Raw genomic sequence first — 18,678 nt, 5'->3', positions numbered from 1 at the left:
CAAAACTCCAGATACCTATTAGAGAATCCCATTGGCCTCATGACAAGCTAGAAAACAAACAAACAGTAGTTTCATATCTGCCCTGACTTTACTGAATTGACCTTATCCACATTTTCCTCAAGCACTGATAGCTTTGCTGTTGACTCTGACCTTATTCTTTACACACATGAAGCCTTTTCCTAAAGTTCCCTCCCTTCACAGATTTTTCAGTTTTGATTCCTTCAATTTGATGGTGTGAACTTAGACTTCTTAATTTCATGGGGCTTTGCCTCACTAATGTCATAAGTAAGCTTATGACATCAGGGCTTAGCAATGACCTTTTGGTGACAAGCTCCCTTGTGTAGACCTTATCTTAGAATGATTATCAGAAGTGTTTGACACTGTTCCCACTCTTTGAGATTGTTCCCTTTTGACTTTCAAGACACTGCTAAGTGGTTCTCCTTTTGTCTTTCTTGCTATTTTTTATTAGTTTCCTTCATGGAACCCCTCTTCCTCTGCCCATCCCTTCAATGTTTTATTTCCTTCAGGGTTCCATTCCTTGCCTGCTTCCCTTCTAATTCTACGTATTTTCTGGAGGCAGTCTCTTTCAAGTCCACATATATATCCCATAAGAACTTCAAACTAACCATATCCAAATATGAATATATGATTCTCACAGCTGCTTTCCTAAACCAAAACCTGCCTCTGAGCAGTTAGTAAATACCATGGTGTTACCCATTGCCTAACTCAGTCATGAGGCATTTCCTTCTTCCTTTCCAAAACTTGAGGTTTAATCATCATAATGCTGATGAGGTGTAAGTCCTGTTGCTTCTGTTCCTAAGTATCTCCTATCTAGTTTCTCTGTTTTATCCCAAATGCTACTCTTCTAATCCAGACCCTCATCATTTCTTTTCTGGACTTCCAGACAGCCTCTTGATGCTGGTGTCACCTCTCAACCTGCCCTCCCCACTGCTGCCACAGTGAGCTCTCTGATAATGTAGAAGTGATCATGTCCCTCCATTCTCAAAGATTCTCCATTGTCTGTACCCTCCCTCCCCACCCCAGGTCAAGGGTCCCTGTAAAAACCAAATGAAAACTATAGATCTCCCAAAGGACATTCTCATGCCCATACAACTTTTCATACAATTTCACAGCGTTCATGGATTCCCTGAAACCCATCCATCATTCATGGATCCCTAATCAAACCTGGTCTACAGAATAAAAGCCAAACTTCACATGGCACCTCAGGCCCTTAACATGTGGTGTCTACTCACCTATCCAGCCTTATCTCTCGCCACTTTTTGTTTTAAATTTTATTCTCTGTAATAATGAATTATCAATGGTTATTTCTTGACCCTCACCTTTATCTGTGTAGTCTCCCTACCAAGAACACCGTCACTCAAATTGTCCACCTGACAAAAAGATTGAAAGGAAATTGTCCTTTAAATCACAAGAAAAAATGCTATTTTTTTCTGTATAACCTTCCTTGACTGTCTCCTGACAGCCTTCAATGCTCCTTCTCTTTGTTCCCACTGCACTTTGTACATAACTCCTTTTTCAGGGTCAGTATATCATATTGAGGAGCTCTGGTAGCTTAGTGCCTAAGGCACTTGACTGCTAACCAGAAGGCTGGCGGTTCACACCCACCAGCCACTCCTTGGAAGGAAGATGGGGCAATCTACTTCCATAGTGATACTGCCTTGGAAACCCAAGGAGGGGTCGCTATGAGTTGGGTCCGACTCCACGGCACATAACAACAACAACATATGATATTGACTACATATTTGATGTACTAAGGAATTTTGTAGGAGCTCTGGTAGCATAGTGCCTAAGGCAGTTGACCACTAACCAGAAGGCTGGTGGTTCAAACCCACCAGCCACTCCTCGGAAGGAAGGTTGGGCAGTCTACTTCCATAGTGCTACTGTCTTGGAAACCCAAGGAGGGGTCGTTATGAGTCGGGTCCAATTCGATGGCACATAACAACAACAACAATATCATATTGTAATTCTTCACGTGTCTTGAGAACATTACTAAGTCCTTCATCTTTGTATACCCAGACTCTTACATTGTTCATTGCTGTAGCCCCAGTGCCTGGCACAGTGCCAGGAACATGATAGGTGTTCAATTTGACTTGGAATTTATAGCCATGTAATACCAACCTTTGTCATCCTGTCAGAAAAGATACTTTGTCTTTTTGGTTCCATTTCATTTCAGATAGCTTTGGATTATGTAATATTTAGTGATGGATTTTAGTCTAGCACTACAAAATTTTCCAATTATTGCCTCCCTATTACTTGCTATTATAGATTTCCCCCAGGGAGGGTCAAGGACCATGTAAATAGATTTTCAGTTGAAACAAAAATATGTACTGGAATATCTGAGGGGGAGTGGTTAAAATGGTTCCAAAGAAGTTCCAAAATTTCTTTAAGCGTCACCATGAGTCCTCTGCACATGACGAGGTAGATCAGAGTTACCAGGAGCAAGATTCATGAGTGTTTTCTGTCTCTCACCAGTGAAGCCATGCTTAGCACAATATCAGTGGCATTATATCTAATATAGTGGTGTTTACAGCTCCCACTTGTGTTTGTGTTGTGACAGGTTAGCTCCTCCATAGAGCTCCTGGGAGAGATGGTTCTTGTTATTGAGCAACTTCTCGGAGAGGGGCAATACTCATGTGTGACGATGGGAAAAGGCTCTCCCCTCTATTTTATTTATTTTTTATATATTTTTTTATTTTAAGAGCTTGTTTTACATTCAATGTAACGTGTACATTTAGTTTCATTCCCCATTTATCATGACCAACCCTAACCCAGTCTCCTCCCCTCCCTGTACTGTACCCCTTCTCCTGTGCCCTTCATATTTATGCACTCCTGTTTATCCTGCATTTCCTCAATTTGAATGTTGCTCCTCTGGTGTCCCATGTCTATTGCTCTAAGGGATGTATTCCCATAGAGTATGTGGGTGCTTCATCCTGAGTTGAGTGGTCTGTGTGTACATCTTGTTAACTATTGGGCTGAGAGCCAACCCCTAGGGGTGCCTTTTATTCCAGCTGCAGAATATATTCCAGGGGCATAGTATTGGGGATCTCACCAGATTTCATCTGACCAGTAATTCTGGTCATTATTGAGTTTTTGGTCTCCCCTCTATTTTAGTCACAGTTTTTTCTCCCAATAGAAGGAGAGAGACAGATACACAGCCAATTTTTAAGTTCCTCGTATGCATCTTATATGCATGGCCATGATAGGAAGTGTTGGTTGACTAATTGAGTGAATGCCAAGAGAAGGCAGTAAGGAAATAGTCCCCACTGATTCTTCTTGAACACTTTATCACAAATGCTTCTGGTAGCATGGGGGTTAGAGAACCACAACTGTGTGGCTCACATTGACACGTACACCAACTCAAATGACACTAAAAAGCTGTGTGTGTGAACTGGGAGAATCCACCAGCCAGGTAGTGTACATACTTGTGAACAGATTGTGATTGGTCAGGCCACTGGGCTGCAGAGAATCTGTTTTTGTTCCAAAAAGGATACCAAAATGAATGTCTAGATTCAGTTTAAAAGTGAAGGAAAAACTTAGCAAGTCACTGGCATTAAGAGGGTATATATAGCATGGAAGTCAAGAGTGTTGATTTTGGGATTTTAGGACTTAGATTCAAATCTGAGCTTTCTGTATGAGTGCTAGCTTTGTGACCTTGACCTCTTTGAGCTTCATTTTCCAAATCTGTAAAATGGAGGCAACTCCAGGGTTGTGGATAGGAATGAATGCATTGATGTTTGACAAGCACTTAGCACAGTGTGTAGCCTCATAGTAAGTGTTCAACAAAATGCTTACTTGTTGCTGTTATTATTATTATCCCTCTGATTGCCCTGGCAAGGACAGGTCATAGGAAAGATAGGATTTCTTGGGGAGGGAAGAAGGTATCCTGAACTCCAGCACCATTGATGGTGGTAATTGGGGGTCAGGAGGCTAGAAGACTTGAGTGAAAGAAGTATTCTAGAAAAGCCTAAGGAACGTACTGTCTCATATCTTTAGATAGATACAACTTCTGTGGATTCTGAGCTGCTTTTCTTAGGAGTAACTTGTCCCTCACTTCTTTCTTCCCTTTTCTTTGCAGGTATGAATGCTGCTGTCAGGGCTGTGGTTCGAGTTGGTATCTTTACTGGTGCCCGTGTCTTCTTTGTCCATGAGGTTCGTTCTCTGCTTTTTCCTCTGTTCTCTGCTTAATCTGCCTCCCTTCTCCACTTTCTCTTCCTTTACTCACCTCCCAGTTAACATTGCTGTGTCCGATTTGCCTTGGCTTCCTATCACCATTCATCTCCACTCTTGGCTCCGATAATGATGCCAGGACCCAGAGATCTGCAAACCGGGTCCTCATGTTGTTCAGTTTGAAGGAAGAAGTCTTCTCTCCACTTCCCCTCAAACAGAGAGAGAAACTGAAATGAGCTAGTATTCCACAGCAAATTAATATATCCAGGGATAGAACCCAAGAAGAGAAAAGTCTCATGGTATTTCTATAGTTTTCTGACCTTTCTGAGGTTCTTGACTCCTCTTTGGCTCCCTTTACTCACTGCCCTCTCCTGCTTTTCCCACTCTGTAAGCTCTAAATGCCTTTTTTCCTCTCTGGATAGTATCTTATCAAATCACATTTCTCTCCCTCCCTCTCTTCCTTCCTCCAAAATCCCCTTCTCTCTTTCATCAGTTGTCCTTGAGACCATCTGTTACCTAGTTCCCTTGAGGAATTGGAGGAAGGGGGAGAATGAGATGAGCCAAAAATAAGAGGAATTAAGATTTAATATTAGGAAGGATATCCTTATGCTTCAAGTAAGGGAGATGCTAGAATAGAAATTGAAGAAGAGTTGACATCTCCTTCTTTGTTCAGTGTTGAATATTGTGGTCCCACAAATCTCCAGGAATCGATAATGAGAGGAAGGTGATTTCATTCTCTGAGAACCTCTTTCCAGGGATTCTGTCTTAATCCTGGGAGTTTAGAGGGAAACCTAGCAGAGGCTAAATGAGTATAATGTGCCTTACAGGGTTATCAAGGCCTGGTGGATGGTGGAGATCACATCAGGGAAGCCTCCTGGGAGAGCGTTTCGATGATGCTTCAGCTGGTATGTTTTAGAGGACTCTTGTCCCATAACTGTCCTGTCCTTGTTTTACCCCACTCTGGTTTGGGCTCACAGTCTCCCAAATTCCTTGTCTTGAGATTTGACGTGAATAAATTTAGTGACAAGGTCAGGTCTTTCCTCAGTGCTGGGGAGGATGGTCACAGGATAGTGTCCAGAATGATTTGGTCTTTATAGAAAGGTCATAGGCAAGACTTTGGGAACTGGCACATAATGAAGTCCTACTCTGGGGTCACGGGGAAGGTCTGGCCCTGAAAATAACCCTACCAGAGAACTGGAGCCAGAGCTAGTCATCATGTGATGGAAGTGAGGTGACCTGAAACCAGACCATTAGGGGTGAGAGGAACCCTTCAGAGTTCCAGAAAAAATGCTAAGAATTCCCTGATCATATCCACAGAACTTTTTGCTACTTCCCCAAGTTGTTGCAGACTCCTATCTACATGTATATATAGATAATGTGTGTTGATATATGTGTGTATGTATAGCTGTATCTATCCATCTATACAAAAAAAAACAACTCTTGGCCGTCGAGTTGATTGAACTCATAGCAACCTCTCCTTGGATTTCCGAAGTAGTATCTCTATGGAAATAGATTGCCCAATCTTCCTTCCAAGGAGTGGCTAGTGGGTTTGAACAGCCAGCTTTCTGGTTAGCAGTCAAATGCCTTAGGCACTACGTCACCAGAGCTCCCATCTATGTCTATAGATACCTGTTGATATATAGATACACATTTACTGTGGGCTAGCCCAATCGAAATATACCCATTTGCTGATTTACTGAAATATCTACCAATTACATGTGTATCCCCGTTATTCACTTCAATTCCCCAAAAACCATGGGGAGGAGATATAATGTCCAGCTTTGTTATGCTTAGTGGAAACTCAACATGGCCCCCTGTGCCTGCCATAAAGTGTTCTCAGAATGAGTTACACTTCACCGCCAGTAGCTTAGAGTTGTAAATGCCCAGGAACTTAACGTGATTTATGCAGACTGCAAGTATACTACCTCTCTTAAGGTTATCTGTAAGCCCCTGGGAGTTCAAAGATTTCTATACCCAGAGATTTCTATTTTTCCTAGCAATCCCTGGACATTGTAGCCTCTTCCACTAAGACCATAGACTCCCACAGAGCAAAGAGGGGAAGGATTGGCAGTGTCTGGTTACAGTTTGTGAAAACACATTGTGTTCCAAAAACCAGACCCATTGTCATCGAGTCAATTCCCACTCATAGGGAAAAAATAATGCCAAGCACATTGGAGTAAACTCTTAGTGATAGTTTGGACACAATCTAGTGATGCTGGCTGCTAGAGAGAATTTCTAAAGACTGAAGTCACTGCTACTTCTTCTGTGAGAAGATAGGGAGATGGAGATTATTCCAGAAGCCAAAAGGCATTTATGTATTCCATTGTTCTGTTTGAAGATAATCACTTTGGTGACAAGGCCTTCAAGGAACAGCTTGGATCTTACAAGTTTTCTAAGAGGGTAGCTGGTGATGGGAATGACCCTGCGATGTCTCTGCTGACATCATTATTTCCCTTTCCTTTGGATGGGGCAAATGACTTAAGGATATCAGGGAATTTCTAGGCAGCCACAGGAATGTGGCAGCCCATCGTAGTATTGAGATAGAGGACATCTTAGCATGTTGAGCCCAGATGTGGTTGTGTCACATGAGGAGCTGACTGCTACCTCTTTCAAAAAGGGAGGCACAGTGATTGGAAGTGCCCGATGCAAGGACTTTCGGCAGCGAGAGGGACGACTTCGAGCTGCTCATAACCTGGTGAAGCGTGGGATCACCAACCTGTGTGTCATTGGGGGTGATGGTAGCCTCACTGGTGCTGACACCTTCCGCTCTGAGTGGAGTGACTTGTTGAGTGATCTCCAGAAAGCAGGTGAGACATTGTTTGCATCAGTATCGCTCATTTGTACATGCATGTATGTGTGTACACCTGTACGTACATATATGTGCGTGCATGCGTGCGTGCGCATTCTCACATACACACATACACACCCTTTACCCTGTCTTGGAGCAAGACATTATCCGTTAAAGCCTGTTGATGTCAAGTTGATTCCAAGTCATAGTGACCCTATATGACAGAGTAAAACTGCCATAGGGTTTCCAAGGCTGTAAATCTTTACAGAAGCAGACTGCCACATCTTTCTCCCACAGAGCAGCTGGTGGGTTCAAACTACCAACCTTTTGGTTGGCAGCTGGGTGCTTTAACCACTGCACTACCAAGGCTCCTTATGAGCAAGATATTACCCAGACACAAATAGGCAGTCTTTGTCCTGCCTTCTACCATTGCTTGTAATCCCCATTCCTTCTCTGTCTAGTAATCTGTACTAAGGCATGCCAGGTCCTAAACCATTGGCTCCCGTTTTCTTTCCATCATCAGGTAAGATCACAGAAGAGGAAGCTAAGAAGTCCAGCTACCTGAACATTGTGGGTCTCGTTGGCTCTATTGACAATGACTTCTGTGGCACTGACATGACCATTGGCACTGACTCTGCACTGCACCGGATCATAGAGATTGTAGATGCCATCACTACCACGGCTCAGAGGTAAGGGGATGTGGGTGAGGCAGCAGGAGGAGGATGGGAGCTGGGGCTGACCAAAGTATACTGTGGGCTAGAGAAGATTAGTGTTTGAGCCATGGTGACTGTCATAGCCATGACCATTTTTCTGGGACTAGAACACGTTTTCACTAGTAATTATTCCTGTTGTTGTTGTTGTTATGTGCCGTCAAGTCGGACCTGACTCATAGCAGCCCCTCCTTGGGTTTCCAAGGCAGTATCACTACGGAAGTAGATTGCCCCATCTTCCTTCCGAGGAGTGGCTGGTGGGTTTGAACTGCCAGCCTTCTGGTTCGTAGTCAACTGCCTTAGCCACTATGCTACCAGAGCTCCTGTAATTTTTCCTAGAGCACTGCCCCCTTAAATGCTGTTAGAAGGCTTGCCTCTTGCCATTGGTCAGTTGACTTTGCTTAGAATAGCTCTGAGGTCTTCAGTGCCTATGGGGTCCCTAAATGATTAGTGTCCAGACAGACAAATCTAGGGAGCCCAAAATCTGGCTATCCTTTGCAATCTGTACCATAGAGATATCTACAAAGATAATATCAGCACTAGTGCACAGTGGAAAGGGGACTTAGGAGTAGTAATGTAGGAGGATGGAAAGAGGGCAGGATAACAGTTGACCCCAGGGTTGTCCTAGAGGATTCCAGTTTAGTTTATTTGTCTTTCCTCTTTTCCCTTTGACCTCTTCCCTGACTCATCACTCCTGGAAACAGCCTCAATATGGCTATGTTTTCCCAGCCTAGGGAGGGAATCCATGACTAAAGTGTTTTCCCTAGGTCTTTCTGGTCCTCAGGAAACCTGCTGCAAGTTCTAGCAGCATCAGTCAGTCTCCCAAAGCATTAATTGGCCTAGACTCACTTAATCCTAGTCATAGGATTGCTTACATCGTGTAAGTCCTGTGTCTATCTCTTGTAGCCACCAGAGGACATTTGTATTAGAAGTGATGGGCCGACACTGTGGGTAAGATCCCCATCCTGACTCACTTATTCCGTGGGCCCAGCAATGACCCCTTCCTCTTTCCCAGAGAGTCCAGAGAGATCTGTCAGTGGTAGCCCATCTGGAGGCACATCTGCTCCTCTTGGTGCTGTCTCCTTCCTCTGTCTCCAGTCCACCTGCCTTGTACATGCACACATGTGTATCTGCACATGCACGGGCATACACACAGTATAAAAGAGCAGCACTGCTCTGAGATTGGAAGCCACTGTGGCAGGTGAGGATGGACAAAGGGGCTCTTCAGGGCCAGAATGTCACCTTTACCCCAAGAATGAAATGGAGGATCTCAGACCTTTCCCTACCCCTGGAGGCTAGGGAACTTACTGGATCTGGGAGAGGCTGTTTGTGGAGTGTAGCTCTCAGCATGATGTTTCTGGCTCTTGTCTCAGATACCTGGCCCTTGTCACTTCTCTCTCCTGTGGAGCCGACTGGGTTTTTATTCCTGAATGTCCACCAGATGATGACTGGGAGGAACACCTTTGTCGTCGTCTCACTGAGGTACTGGTGCTTTCTTTTGTCCTTATAAAAATGTCTCATCCTTTTCCACTGATCATCTACTTCCTACCTATAAGTTTCATTCCTCTGACCACTCTTCCCTTTGCTCTTGGCCAGACAAGGACCCGTGGTTCTCGTCTCAACATCATCATTGTGGCTGAAGGTGCAATTGACAGGAATGGGAAACCAATCACCTCAGAAGACATCAAGAATGTTAGTATGAATAAAACCAGAGAGGCCTTCGACACCCTACCCAACCTGGGCCCCATTCACTAGTGATTACTGATCTCCTGCTTTTTATTTCCCCTCATTCCCTCTGTACATCTCTCCCAGGTTCCCCACCCCCTGGCTTGCTTCCACTCAGGAATCATTAGAAGGCAAGAGGCTAAGCCATCCATGGTTTATCTATATCCCTGCTTATTTTCACCCCTAGACTCTGTCTTTCCCTCTCTTTGTCCCTCTCTTGGTCCCATTAGCTGGTGGTAAAGCGTCTGGGATATGACACCCGAGTCACTGTTTTGGGGCACGTGCAGCGGGGTGGGACACCATCAGCCTTCGACCGGATCCTGGTAAGTCATGGAGCCCTGTGGTCCTTCAGCCTTAGAGCCTTCAGTCTTACTGTCCTTGTCCTGTAGGACTGCACTTCCCCAGGACAGGGGCTTAAACCACCAGTCATGTTTTCCCTCCACCAGCCTCTGGACTGCAGTGGCTCTTGACCCATTCCCATATACTTGCCAGATACGGTAGAAAACTGTTTTCTCCCCTAATGATGAAGTTTGATGTCTTAGAGCTCTAAACATCAGTGGAATTACTAAGATCTAACGTCAGACACTCAAGTTTGAACCCCCTTATCCTGCTTTTCATTATTCTTCCTTGTTTTACAAATAGGACGAGAGCATTATTAAGCCTCAGGAATCTCCTTGATTACTGTGGTGGGCATGTATGTCTGGAGCCAGCAGAATCCTTTGGGTTCTGATGGCAAGAGGAGGAAGAGTACTAAGTTTTAGATGAAACCTCAGTGGGGTGGTCAAATTCTGTGAGTTCTGGCCTTCAGTCCCCCAATGTGGAACTCAACCCTGGGATTTGGAAAGGGCCTTGAGTGCCCTTTTTCTCCAGGCTGAGCCAGGAAGGGAGGACCTGAGCCCAGCTGTCTTTGCTCCCTGGGTACCTGCAGGGTAGCCGAATGGGTGTAGAAGCAGTGATGGCACTTTTGGAGGGGACTCCAGACACTCCAGCCTGTGTGGTGAGCCTCTCTGGTAACCAGGCCGTGCGTCTGCCCCTCATGGAGTGTGTCCAGGTGGTAAGTACCGATTCCACTCCCTCCCTCACAGGCCAAAGTCTGCCTCTGAGCTGGAGCTCTTGGGGCATGAGACCAGCTTCTAAGGCCACTGAGACAGGAGCAGATGGGAAGGCAGCAAGGGTCATAAAAGACATATGGGGAAGAACACTGTGGACTTTGCATAGGAACCATAACCTCTCTGAGCCTGTCTCCTCATCTGTAAAGTGTTTCTAAAGAAGATGGGAGATTCTACATCCTCCCTTATAGTGAGACTCAGGAGCTCATAATGTCCAATCTCAAACCCTCAGTTTTCACCCTCTTATGCCTTTATTAGAAGAGAAATGCAGTATCCCTCCTAACTTTATGAAAAGCAGGGGAGTATTAATAAGATCTGGCTGGCTAGCATCTCTTTCTCCATGATTTCTACACTTAATGTTTCTCTGAACCCAAATGAGGTTACTGATACTCACCTTGAGAATTATTATAAGGATTAGAGCGAATCCATATATAAAGGCCCTGGTGTAGTACTTAGAAAATGTTGAGTGCTGAGTACACAGCAGATGGTGGCTATTTCTATAAAAGAATCACTCCTTGGACACCACAGAGTGGATATTGTGGCTGGGAGCCAGGGTGTTTGGCCTGATTCTCAGCTGGTCTGAGTTCTCCCTTCCCTCTCTATGAGACTCGAGAGTCCCAGCGACCCGCAGCCAAGACAAGCTCCAGCTCGTGATTTGAACCTTATCTCCAAAGGCCTCAAAGCTAAAGTACCAACTCAGCAGTTATCAGTGCTTGGGAAGCTCATGTCCCAGACCAGCCTGCCTTCCTCACTGGGTTACAGGATCTTCTGTATTTTCCCATTACCTTAGAGGCTGCTTTGAGGCTGGAGACCTGGGTATGGAATAGAGGAAGATGCTATACATCCTGCCCATAACTCCTCCACCCTGCCCATACTCTTGTAAATATAGCACTGAGTCAGCCCTTTGCTTTTGCTGCTTATTACTCAGAAAATTATGGAAAAACAATATACTTTGCCTTTGGTGACAGTCTGGGGGCATAGAGAAAGTAGGGGGCAGGATGGGCGGGATCCCGTCAGGCCCAGATAGGTGCAGAGTCTGACCGTGGGATGGGAATCCAGCTGTGCAGAGCCCTGCCCTGGAGTCGTGACTGGTGCTGTGCTCCTCCCACAGACCAAGGATGTGACCAAGGCCATGGACGAGAAGAAATTTGATGAAGCCCTGAAGCTGAGAGGCCGGTGAGGAAATGACTGGGAAGCTCACCAGCTACAGAAGTCAGATGCCAGAATGAATTTAAAAATCTGTAGAGCTCCTTGGGGTTCTGTTGGCAAGAGGAGGAAGAGTTAGTTACCACGACCCAAAATTAGGAGCTTCTGTTCCTTCCTCTTATTGTCTCCACAACACTTTCTTCCTCAAGAAAATTAGCTGTGAGATGACTAGGAGGCTAAGTGCTTTTCTGGCATGGTCTCCCAGGCATTGGCCTGTTACAATCTGTTATGTCTGTATGAGACACCAGCTCGATGATAATAAGTTTCTCTAGGCAAGGGACAGTGTCTTGTGCTGAGCACAGTGCCTGGGAAAAGAGTGCTCAGAGAGGATTTGGTGACTTAGTAGTCCCTGTGCAGCCCCATTAGGCCCTGAAAGGTTTGCTTTATGGGAACTTCATGCTGGGAGCTGCTGGCCATGGGGAAGGGCCTAAAGACACTTCTCACTCTACTTTTTATAGGAGCTTCATGAACAACTGGGAGGTATACAAGCTTCTAGCTCACATCAGACCTCCAGTGTCTAAGGTATTGGCAACTTACCCTCTCCCCACCACCTCCCTCCCTCTGTCTCCCTATGTGAAGTGCTCCCCCAATCTGTACAAACTACAGCCTTGCCAGCTGCCTCTTTGCTTCATGATAAGCTTCAATGCTGGGTCCCTGACGCAACTAGGATCATTTTTTTTCCTAGCCACCCCAGATACCCAGCCCCATGTTCTTAGTCTGCCACGGGACTCTCTAACACAAGACCCATGTCCAATTCAGGGCTGGCGAAGCAAGATAGCATGCAAGGGATGGGAGGGAGGGCTTGTTATTTTTTTCCTCTGGGAATATCTGGAAGTAGTAATATCTAAGTGTATGTAAGCCACTTCTTCCGTGGGAGTAGTGGCTCTTGCTGTTTGGTATATAACAGAATCATCTGGGGTCATTTTCCTTCTGCCTGAGGAACTCTCTTTGGTATAATTTTTAGTATGAATCTGCTGGCAATAAATTCTATCTGCTTTTGCTTGTCTAAAGACATCTTGATTTTTCCTTTTTTCAAAATACAAATCTCTTCTGGGTTGCTCATTTAGCATGCAGATTCCTGGGCCCCTCCCTCAGAGATTCTGATTCAGATTTGGGGCCAGGAATATGCTGGTTTAATAAACTCCCCAGGTAGATTCTGGTACAGGTGGTCCAAGGATCACACTTTGAGAAAAATTGGCCTGGAAGGTCAGGTCATGTTTTGATTATGTGATGATGATGCCTGAGATCAGGGACAGCAACCTAATTTTTGATTTGAGATGAAGGTTACAAGCTGTGCTGGTGTTTCCTGGGAGAAGGGTATGTGTTGTCTGGGGCAGATGCCCTGATCCCAGGACAATAAGGGACTCAAGAATCTACCTCCCTTGCTCCTCTCGCTAGGGTTTCTGCCTCTCTCTTTTCCCCTACTCCCTCTCTGCTTCCTCCCCTCCAGTCTTTATCATACACTGTGGCCGTGATGAACGTGGGGGCCCCCGCTGCAGGTATGAATGCTGCCGTCCGCTCCACTGTGAGAATTGGTCTCATCCAGGGCAACCGTGTGCTGGTTGTGCACGATGGCTTCGAGGGGCTTGCCAAGGGTCAGGTATGGAGTACACAGTGCGGGGCAGGCACATCTTCTGGGACCATGGAACATTCATGGGAACATACATGTAGCAGGGGTGACTTGTCCATTCTCTTTCTTTCCCCTGCCCTTCACTGCCTCTTCTCTCTCAGGGTTCAGGCCATAGTAGATGTTTAATTTTAGGGCAGTAGGAGTAGGCAGAAGCTACTGGATGAACCATTTGAATGCAAACAAAACTCTTCCCCAGCTTTAGCACAATACCTGACAGAAATAGATGCCTAATATTTGTGGATGAGCATAAGGGTGGAAGAAGTGCCACGAGGTGGGGAAAAGCTGATATCTGGGGTCATGCTTCCATCTAAGTGGGAGACAAGGAGTGCAGTCAGAATTCAAGAAGCAGCATCAGTCCTACACAGGCCTCCTGGTATTTTAGTCCTGATGGAGACCTATGTGACCCTTTCCTACAGATTGAGGAAGCTAACTGGAGCTATGTTGGAGGCTGGACTGGGCAAGGTGGTTCTAGACTTGGGACTAAAAGGTAAGTGGCATTATCGGAGGACATCCCTTAAGGATGTCTATTGAAATACAGCTATCGGTCATTAGGTCAAAGTCTGCTTCTACCACCACCACTGGCTGGGCACTCTACCCTCAAGCTCACAGTTTCTTGAGCAACAAGACATATCCATCCAAACATCTTTTAGCATCTCTGACAACTTAAAAGTCCCCATGTGTGTGACCTTGGACAGAGGCAAGAGGAAAGGGAGCACAAGCCAAGAAATGTTAAACAGAGTATCTTCTAATTCTAGCTTTTTTCCTCCATCAATTTTGCTGTATCTTCCCCTGATCCCATAATCTCCCTCCCCTAATACCATCCTCCACATGCCCTCTGCTAAACTAGGACTCTCCCCAAGAAGAGCTTCGAACAGATCAGCGCCAACATAACAAAGTTTAACATCCAGGGACTTGTCATCATTGGGGGCTTTGAGGTGAGTGCCCAGCGTTCCTTCCTCTCTCCCTTCCCTTTCCCTTCTCTCCCCAGTCAGTGACCTCTGCCCTCTTCCTCTTGTCAGGCTTACACTGGGGGCCTGGAGCTGATGGAGGGCAGGAAGCAGTTTGACGAGCTCTGTATCCCGTTTGTGGTCATTCCTGCTACAGTCTCCAACAATGTCCCTGGCTCAGACTTCAGCGTTGGGGCTGACACAGCACTCAATACTATCTGCACGGTGCGAGCCCACCACCACTTCCTGTCCCCCTTGTCCAGGACTATAATCCCCAAGTGTGGTGGGCTACTTTTTTTGTACCAACCAAGTAGCAATGTTTGAAGATGCTTAAGTCCAGGCATTTATTCAGACTTCATTTAACCATACACATTGGGTTCGTGCTCCTCCACTTGTGAGTCCTCTAACCTGGAAATGTGTTGATACTCTGCATACCAGATTTTTCTTTTCCTTTTGAGATGTTACAGCCTTACTTCCCTATTCTGATCAACAGAAAAATTAGGCACAACTTCCTTTCCAGGAGAGAGATTCCTCAGTGGGTTGGGAAATACACCTTTTGGCCTTGAATGCAAGAACTTGAGAAGCTTTAGGGTATCTGCCAGGCTGGGGACAATAATAGTTCATAGGTGGGTTAATGGCAAGGGCCAGAGAAGTGATAAGAATCTGACCCCTGCCCTGTCTAACTGTGAACCCCTGTCTTTGCAGACCTGTGACCGCATCAAGCAGTCAGCAGCAGGCACCAAGCGGCGGGTGTTTATCATTGAGACAATGGGTGGCTACTGTGGCTACTTGGCCACCATGGCAGGACTGGCTGCTGGGGCTGATGCCGCCTACATTTTTGAGGATCCCTTCACCATTCGAGACCTCCAGGTAGAGGGCCACCCGGAACCTGCTAGGCAGCCTTCCTCTGCCCCAGTCAGTGCACACTGACTGTCTCACACTGGCCTGGGCCGTGAGAGCTCCAGATAAGGACTGAGCTGGCTGGTCTGCAGTGTCCCACAAGGAGATGTGTAAAAGCACCCAGTGGGCCTTCTCTGTGTGCTCTCACGTACATAACTAGTGCTGCTACTGTTTGAGCGTTCATTTTGAGTCAGGTGGCATGCCTCTAAGCCCTTCCTGTGCATTTTATCTTCACAACAGACCTGCAAGGGAGATACCTCATTATTACACATGAGGATGAGTTAAGAGAGGTCAAACAACATCTCTGTACTTGTTAGCCAGAAGGTGGTTAACTGATTAGAGACAGTGGTCTTTCTAGTCTTACCATGCCACCTCTCCCAATTTCCCTTTTGCTACTAAAGCTGGATTGTTTTACTCCATTTTTTAAAACAATGTATTTTTGGTGAACATATACACAGCAAAATAGGTCCCATTCAATAATTTGTACACATACTGTTCAATGGTATTGGTTACATTTTTTTTGTCCTATTAGTGTTCAGGGTTTATTATTTTTTTTTTATAAAAGTAGAACAACAACGCTAATCTACCATGGCTGACGTGCTCAGTGCCTCCTCCGTATTTCCTAGGATATCAGTATCATTTTTCTTTTTTTAATTTTATTGTTATTTTTGAGAATATATACAGCTAAGCATCCACCAGTCCAACCATTTCTGCGTGTATAGTTCAGTGACACAGATTATCATTCTATTTTGAGAGTGAGATCCTTTCACCTCCATTTCACAGGAATGATCCTTATTTTCCAAGATCCCAATCTACTGGAGAAGAAATGGAGTCACAAGATGGAGGGGCAGCAGGCTGAGGGAACTCCCTAATCTGAGAATAAGCCAGCCCTGCCAAGAATGGAGGGGGGAAGTCTGCTTCCTTCACTCCTAACTCTAAGCCCAAGCGAGGGGAAGGAACATGTTCTTCCAGATGAATCACTGCTTTGCATTACAAGCAGACCATTTAAAGGCCCACACTGTGAACAGAGTTGTCTGAGGGAAGGGGAGAAAGCTCAGGAAAGGGAGGTTGGACAGAGGATGGCTAGAGGGTGAAGACAAAAAATAAAAAAGTTAACCATGATGGTCTCTAATGTTCCCTCTTCTAGTTCTGCTTGTCTTATCTGGAATCTTGGTTTAAATTTCAGTCTGCATTGAAGTTCTTAAAGGGGTTAGGCAGAGCTTAGGCCCAGGACAGTAAACAGCTCCCTTCCCCATCCCTCACCCCTGCTGGAGAGGCCTGGTGGAGAAGAGGGATTTATCCCCTTGCCTGCCTTTTCCATTGCCCTGGTAGGCTTAGGATTTACTGTTTCATTTTCAGGCAAATGTTGAGCATCTAGTGCACAAGATGAAAACAACTGTGAAAAGGGGCCTGGTGTTGAGGTACCTCATCCACTGTTCGTTCCTAAGTGATGAAAACAAAACTCAGGCCTTGGCTCAGACCCATAGAATGGATCATGGTTGGGACACCATGAGGAATCTATAGGTGCAGAGGGAGGGGGGCAGCCTATTCCCTTCACTCCATGGGAAATAGAAAAGGAAAAAAAGCCCACAAAAGCTTGGGGTGGGGAAGTGGGGAGACAACGGAAGTCATGGGCTTTTGGTTTCTACCTGGCAGGAATGAGAAGTGCAATGACAACTATACCACGGACTTCATTTTCAACCTGTACTCTGAAGAGGGAAAGGGCATCTTTGACAGCAGGAAGAATGTGCTTGGCCACATGCAGCAGGTAGGGCAGATGGACTTCCCCTGGGCAACTGTAGTCCCGAGTGGCTTTTGAGGCTCCTGCCCTCTCTTGTCTGCTGGAGGCTGTCAGGGCCACCATGGAGAATGGGCCTGTAGTGTCTTGGCATCGAACAGTCAGAACATCTTTATCCTGGAAATGAGATTATTTGGTCCATCCGTCCTCTTCACTTAGGGCAGGGTTTCTCAACCTCAGCACTATTGACACTTGTGGCTGCGTATTCTTTGTTGTGGGGGGCTGTCTTGTGCATTGTAGCTTGGTTTAGTAGCACCCCTGAAATTGACTCACTAGATGCCAGTAGCACCCTTTCCTAGTTGAAACCAGTAAAAATGTCTCTAGACATTGCCAGATGTCTAGAGATGGGGTCAAGATGGTCTCCAGTTGAGAACTACTGTTTTACATGATGAAAAATGAGACCTGTAGTGGAGAGATAATTTTTCCAGGGTCACTTGTCAAGCCAGGGCCAGAATGGGGCTGGTGCCTTGCTATTTCTCCTGCATCATGCTGTCATAAGAAAGTTCCTGAAGGAGCACAAGCACCTTTGTACTGGGCCCCATCTCACAAGCTGGAGCTTCTAGGGGAAAGGAATTCCTTTCTATCACTCAACACTCATCTCTTCCTAAGTAAGGTAAGCTTCACTCTCAGGTGGTACTAGCAGTGTGAGGCTCCGCTCCCATCCCAGATATCCCCAGCTGATACCTCTTAAGCATTAAGCATTGACTTTTCCCTACTTCCAAATGAATTCCCAGTTTGAATGAGTTTACCAGATATTTTCTGATTAAAAAATTGTGAGAGATCACAGGTATCTCTCCTTATTGAGTGGGAGCAGAAGAAAAACAGAAGGGGAGCCCCTGTAGGAATGGGCTATTACTGGATAAAGTAGGAAGACCTATTTCTTTTCCTCCCCTCCCATTCTTCCACCTACATTCTTTTACTTCAGGGCAAATCTGTATGAACAGTCAAGCACTCGACTACTAACTAAACGTTTGGTGATCTGAACTCACCCAGAGACTCAGCAGACAGGACTGGCAAGCTACTTCTGAAAGGTCACAGCCTTGAAAACCCTATGGAGCAGTTCTGCTCTGCACACATGGGGTCACCATGAGGCAAAACTGACTTCACGGCAGCTAACTACAACAAAGTGCAACCAGATTGGGCCACACAAAAAAAACCAAAACCAAACTCACTGCTGTGGAGTCAGACCCGACTCACAGTGACCCCTCCTTGGGTTTCTGAGGCAGTATCACTACGGAAGTAGATTGCCCAACCTTCCTTCCGAGGAGTGGCTGGGGGGTTTGAACCACCAGCCTTCTGGTTAGCAGTCAGATGCCTTAGGTACTATGCCACCAGAGCACCTGATTGGGCCACAAGGAACACTAATGTGTTGTCACAGGGAACACTAATGTGTTAGTGTATTGGGGCCCAATACAAAGGTGCTTGTGCTCTGTCAGGAGCTTTCTTATGACAGCATGATGGTGACTGACAACAGCTGGTAGGCTAAAGAGAGGCAGGGAATTGGTCAAATGACCAATAAGATGAAAAGCAAATAAAAAGGATTTGGTAGCTGTAGAGCTGGGAGAGGGAATTGGGATACATTAACCCTTTTACCTTAAATAATGTTATTCTTACTTCCAGATAAATGGCCAGATATGCTGGGCCCACTTACCTTAGCTCGAACACTGTGTCAGTGAC

At 45.7% G+C, this 18,678-nt stretch overlaps 1 protein-coding gene across 1 annotated transcript in view; it reads left to right on the top strand.

The window, feature by feature from the left end:
- The window catches only part of PFKM (phosphofructokinase, muscle), a 54,262-nt gene that overhangs the window by 34,783 nt on the left and 801 nt on the right, over positions 1-18,678 (top strand). The window contains exons 4-21 of the mRNA XM_007937887.2: positions 4,097-4,170; positions 5,016-5,093; positions 6,806-6,995; positions 7,500-7,665; positions 8,593-8,637; positions 9,060-9,168; positions 9,283-9,378; positions 9,642-9,734; positions 10,340-10,465; positions 11,632-11,696; positions 12,185-12,248; positions 13,177-13,326; positions 13,773-13,843; positions 14,204-14,291; positions 14,376-14,528; positions 15,009-15,173; positions 16,563-16,624; positions 16,860-16,971. Of these exons, the coding sequence (XP_007936078.1) occupies positions 4,097-4,170; positions 5,016-5,093; positions 6,806-6,995; positions 7,500-7,665; positions 8,593-8,637; positions 9,060-9,168; positions 9,283-9,378; positions 9,642-9,734; positions 10,340-10,465; positions 11,632-11,696; positions 12,185-12,248; positions 13,177-13,326; positions 13,773-13,843; positions 14,204-14,291; positions 14,376-14,528; positions 15,009-15,173; positions 16,563-16,624; positions 16,860-16,971 (1,907 nt within the window). The remainder of the gene's footprint in view (positions 1-4,096; positions 4,171-5,015; positions 5,094-6,805; positions 6,996-7,499; positions 7,666-8,592; positions 8,638-9,059; positions 9,169-9,282; positions 9,379-9,641; positions 9,735-10,339; positions 10,466-11,631; positions 11,697-12,184; positions 12,249-13,176; positions 13,327-13,772; positions 13,844-14,203; positions 14,292-14,375; positions 14,529-15,008; positions 15,174-16,562; positions 16,625-16,859; positions 16,972-18,678) is intronic.

Source organism: Orycteropus afer, unplaced genomic scaffold (genome assembly GCF_000298275.1).
Source record: "Orycteropus afer afer isolate SDZICR_OR568_19922 unplaced genomic scaffold, OryAfe1.0 scaffold00045, whole genome shotgun sequence".
NCBI lineage: Eukaryota > Metazoa > Chordata > Mammalia > Tubulidentata > Orycteropodidae > Orycteropus > Orycteropus afer.
This window is presented reverse-complemented; position numbering and strand designations above follow the sequence as displayed.